Here is a 5365-nt window from a genome sequence, read left to right as displayed (position 1 = left end):
AACAAAATAACCAAAGAAAACCAAAACTTGGAATCGAAATTCGCGGTTTGAAACCAGTTTTGAAGAAATTGTTTAGCTAGAGTCAATATATAATAACCTAAATTATTGTATTGCTTGAACCACCCCTCGGTCCATGAGGACACTATTAATTTAAAAAAATTGTTTTAAAAAAATGGTTTTCTACGGACTATATCTCTGGTACTGTTTGCACTAGAATCAATCAGCGAGATGATTTTTGAATCTTTTGTTCAAGGAATCTAGAAAAAAATACTAGTTTCTAATGGCAGTGTTGCCAAATATGCAACTTTTTAGTTTTAAACTAATAGTTCTTTTTTTCCGTGATACACACATCGATTACTGCAATCCTTTTTGGCACATAAAATGTCATTATAGCTACTTTGCTCGATCGGTTTCTGGCACTCTCTCGGGATAATGATAATAACATGGTTCTCAGTATTCCGTTTGGATACTTTCCAGTATTCTGATCGAAGCTTTCTTAGCATTCCAATGCAATCTATTTCAGAATTTCGATTATCCGTATATGGCTCTTTCGGTGCGGAATAAAGGAAACAGCGTGTTTCGTAATAAACTATAAAGACTAAATCTATTTTCATTTCATTTGGTTTATTTAGGGACTCAAAACAATAACCTATTTTCAAACAAATCATTGGGTTTTGTTTAATGAATTCTATTCGCTAGCTTTTGAGAATAGGAAAAAAGATTTCGCAAAACGAGAACAATTGGTAGCTTGGTTTTGTCGAATATACGGTCGATGTTGCACAGAGTGTGTGACGATGATGGTTACTGATGTCGCACGGTCGTGGTGACGAATAATCATGACGACGATGCTGCAGTACCCCCTTTTTAGTCTGGGCGAAGATCAGCGATAACGAAGCGGAATCTGAACTCGAGGCCCAGAACGAGTGACGGTTGTGGTTGTAGCCCCACGATCGATGGTAGGTTGTGGTTGATGGTCCTCCACTATGTAGGCAGGCTTCAATCTATCGATCGAAATGTTCGCAGTCCGTCGCCCGTTGATGTTGATTGTGTAGTGTTTGTTGGTGCGGCCTAGCACTTCGTATGGACCATCACACGGTGGTGATAGTGATGGTCGTATCGAGTCGTTACGGATGAACACATGTTTGCATGTCTGCAAATCGGGATTAACAAAAACGTTGCATTTTCCGTGCCAGGCCGTATCGAACGGTCGTAGCTCGCGCATAGCTTCACGAAGGTTGTTCGCGAATTCCGAGTCGGCAATGTGGTGTGTGTTTTCTACGAAGAACTCCAAAGGAATACCATAAACCATTTCGGCTGGTGATGATTTGATGTCTTCTTTATAAATGGTCCGCAATCCCAGAAGTATCATCGGTAGGTGCTCGGTCCAGCGTTCGGGGTTGTGATACAGTATGGCTGCCTTCAATGTCCTGTACCACCGCTCGATGATGCCGTTTGACTGTGGATGATATGGTGTTGTTCGAATATGGTTTACACCAAACATACGTACCAATTCCGTGAAGAGCGTCGACTGGAATTGACGTCCTTGATCCGATGTGATGTGAGTTGGTACACCATAGCGATAAATCCAACCAGAAATTAATGCTTGTGCGATTGTAGGCGCCGTCATATCTGGAACCGGTATTGCTTCAGGTCATCGGGTAAATCGGTCGATGATGGTGAGGCGGCGATTGCCGTTGCTTAAAGGAAATGGCCCAACAATGTCGATATTTATGTGGCAAAATTTACTGTCGGGTGCAGTATATCTGCTGAGGGGCGACTGTGTGTGTCGGTTCACCTTTGCTCGTTGGCACTGGATGCATCTTCTAGCATAGGCAATACTGTCTCTTTGTATATTCGGCCAAACAAATCTTTGGGCCATTAGTTTAGCTGTCGCTTGGGTTTCTGGGTGCGATCAGTTGTGGGTTGCTTGTAGGAATTTCTCACGGAACTGTCTTGTGATAAAAGGTCTGATGCGACCACAAGAACAGTCGCAATACAACTGCCGACAGCTACTTGGAACTATGAACTTCTGTAGATTTAACGATGATTTACCTTCCAGACTCGTCAGTAGCTCCTCATCGGTTTCTTGATCGGCAGTGAGAGCATTGAAATCAACCGACGGGACAGCGTGAACGGCTTGGATGCGAGAGAGTAAATCGGCTGCGATGTTCTCTTTGCCAGATACATGTCGTGATTTGTCCAATGTAGTCCAACTGGCGCACTTGTCGATTGTTTGCTTTATCGGGATTCTGGCGAAAGGCGAAAGGCGAACACGATCAGTTTGTGATCGGTGTAGATGTGACTACTTCGTCCTTCTAGCATGAACTTAAAATGTCGCACTGCCAAGTAGATCGCAGTCAGTTCTCGATCGTAGGAGCTATACTTGAGCTGAGCTTTGTCAAACTTCTTCGAAAAAAATCCTAATGGTTGAACGTCCTTATCAATCACTTGGTGTAAGACTGCTCCCGCTGCTACATTTGAAGCATCCACCCACAATGATAATTCAGCATCCTTTGCTGGGTGCGCAAGCAATGCAGATTGTGCGAGTTGTTGCATGCACTGCTCAAACGCCAATATTGTCTCGTTCGTCCAAAGCAATTGCGAACGATCATTTCGCTTGTTTCCAGGAGTCATTTGAAGCAACGGTATTTGTGCCTCTATCGCATTCGGGATGAACCTTCTGTAAAAATCAATCATGGCGAGAAAGCTTTTGAGTTCCTTCACAGTCGATGGTCGCTGGTAGTTACGAATGGCTTCAACACGTTCGGGTAATGGACGAATACCTTCTGTTGAAACTGGGTGTCCAACGAAACCCATTTCGGCTCGACCAAATTCGCATTTGGCAATATTGATAGCAAGATGATGATCTCGTAGCCTAGTGAACAGCTGCCGAAGGTGATCTCGATGTTCCTCTGGCGATGACGAGGCGATGAAAATATCGTTAATGTATGGGAAAACGAAGTCAAATCCTCTCAATACTTCGTGAATCAGTCGTTGGAAGGTTTGAGCAGCGTTGCGCAGGCCGAACGTCATATAAGCGAACTCGAATAATCCAAATGGAGTGGTTATCGCAGTCTTAGGAATATCGTCCGGGTGGATGGGTACTTGGTGGAACGCCTTCTGCACGTCAACTTTAGAAAAAATAGTTTTGCCTTGCAGAATGGTTGTAAAATCCTGTAGGTACGGCAGTGGATATCTATCTGGGACCGTTTGGGCGTTTAGAGCGCGGTAATCTCCGCAGGGGCGCCATGAGCCGTCCGCTTTTTTACCATATGCAGTGGACTAGCCCAACTGCTGGAGGACGACCGACATATTCCCAGTTTCATCAGGTGTTCGAATTCAGTGCGTGCTGCTGTAAGTTTCTCTGGTGCAAGCCGTCTCGGTCGGGCGTAAGTCGGCTGACCAGTTGTCTCGATGCGATGGACAACGGACGATTTGCTAAGTCTACCTGGTGGTGCCAGCCGTGTGATGGAAGGGAATTCGGTCAGCACTTCGGCGTAAGGTGATGTAATAGTAAAAGTTTTGATGGAGTGCTCACTCATGCTTGTTAAAACTCCCATCGCTTCGAGCTTTGTTGTATTGTCAATTAGACGACGGCCCTTCAAATCGATGAGCAAATCGTGATTGCAAATAAAATCTGCACCGATGATTCCTGATGTCACATCTGCGATAAGAAAAGACCATAAAAATTCTCGCCGAAGGCCTAGGTTTACCTTCAGCAATGCTTCTCCATATACTTTTATTGGTGTTCCATTTGCGGCAAATAGTTTGATGTCGGTTGGTATCAGTTGGGTTGAACCGGACCTTCTCGGTATAACAGACACGCCGGCTCCAATATCGACGAGAAATTACATGTTTGTAGTTGTGTCGGAAATTTTGAGACGAAAGGTTGTAGCTGTATCGGAAAGTTCGCCGCTCTCCGATGCAGGCTCAGTCGGATGGCGTCATTGTTGGCAGCTGGACGATTGTATGAAAGAGCACGGCTTTCGGCATTGTCTTGCTTCCCTTTCAAATGTGCGATGATACCAGCATACTTCGTATGACAATTCGTGGCTATTGCGCTGATCCGACGTGTATCTGCTGCGAGAACGTGATCGGTCCCGCAGATTTTTTCTCGAGAACATTTGGTCGAATTTTCTGGATAGCTGGGAAATTTCTTGCTGCAGAATCTCGATACTGGCAGAGTACTTTGCTTTCGGTGAGTTTGTGGATGCATCAGCGATGGTAGTTTTTTCGTCTGCATCTCCTTTCGAAGCGATCACTGCGGCTTGGGCGTGTGGTGGTAGTCTTGAGGCCCACAAATCAAGAAGCACGGCTTCACCCAACGAATTTCCAGCTACTCGTAGCGTCTCGTTGAATAGTTGGCTGGGCTTCATGTCACCAAGGGGCATATCGGACAGTACGCGCTGGAGACGTCTTTGCTGACTATCGGCGAAATGCTCGATAAGTTTTCTTTTGACGTACACGTACCAATCGTTAGCTGGTGTGGCAGCTATTATAGATCGCAATTCCGTTAGTTTGTTCGGTGGCACCTGTGCCATGACAATATTGTATTTTTTTGCGTCATGTAGATTTCCGATGCCTGACGCGGCAAACCAGAATTCCAACGACAGAAAATATGACTCGATGTTCGATGCTGTCATACTTGGTGGGTTCAAACGTGAGTTGTTGATCGTCTCTACGTTCGCGGTTTCCGGCTCCTGTGACGATCCGGCTTCAGGTTCATGCTTAACCTCGGTGACATCGTTGAACTGTTGAACTGTGCGTTTAGATTCGTTTATACGGGGTCACCAATTATGGCTCTTTTGGTGCGGAATAAAGGAAACAGCGTGTTTCGTAATAACCTATAAAGACTTAATCTATTTTCATTTCATTTGGTTTATATAGGGACTCAAAACAATAACCCATTTTCAAACAAATCATTGGGTTTTGTTTTATGAATTCTATTCGCTAGCTTTTGAGAATAGGAAAAACCTATTTTAATCCACCTAGCGGTGCAATTGTGCCTTTCTCAATCATGAACACGTGAATGTTTGCGTTGTTTATATTCATTAAAAGCTTTCAAATGAATATATTACATTTTATTATTATACATGACATGACAAATATACAAGAAAAAATCACTATTCGAGTTCTAAAATTTTGTAAAAGAAAAAACAGCTACATTAATATTAAATTGAAAAAAGGTGCGAAATCGGCAGTCCCAAAAAGTCGATTTTCATAAAAAAAATTTTTTCGAGATAACATAAAATCTCGACGTTTCATGCATTTTAAAGATGTTTGGCATCAAAAACGAATTTGATTTCTGAAATTTCATGGGGTCCCCCCTTTGAAAAAAAATTTAGTTCCGGCTTATATGGGAATT

The 5365-nt window shown here is 43.6% G+C and overlaps 1 protein-coding gene across 1 annotated transcript; it reads right to left on the bottom strand.

The window, feature by feature from the left end:
- Positions 1-880: 880 nt before the first annotated feature.
- LOC131696413 (uncharacterized) lies at positions 881-1627 on the bottom strand. The gene is made up of 2 exons (XM_058984955.1): positions 1508-1627; positions 881-1456 (listed from the first exon to the last, which is right to left on the bottom strand). The coding sequence occupies exons 1-2, from the start codon at positions 1625-1627 to the stop codon at positions 881-883; spliced, it is 696 nt and encodes a 231-aa protein (XP_058840938.1).
- Positions 1628-5365: the final 3738 nt, after the last annotated feature.

The sequence above is a fragment of the Topomyia yanbarensis genome, chromosome 1, assembly GCF_030247195.1.
Source record: "Topomyia yanbarensis strain Yona2022 chromosome 1, ASM3024719v1, whole genome shotgun sequence".
NCBI lineage: Eukaryota > Metazoa > Arthropoda > Insecta > Diptera > Culicidae > Topomyia > Topomyia yanbarensis.
Note: the sequence above shows the minus strand (reverse complement) of the source record. Positions and strands in the feature narration are given on the sequence as shown.

Coding starts and splice junctions, on each gene's coding strand:
- LOC131696413 (XM_058984955.1), bottom strand. CDS start 1,627: ATGACGGCGCCTACAATCGCACAAGCATTAATTTCTGGTTGGATTTAT. Junction 1,457..1,507: donor CGACGCTCTTCACGGAATTG/GTACGTATGTTT, acceptor TATCATCCACAG/TCAAACGGCATCATCGAGCG.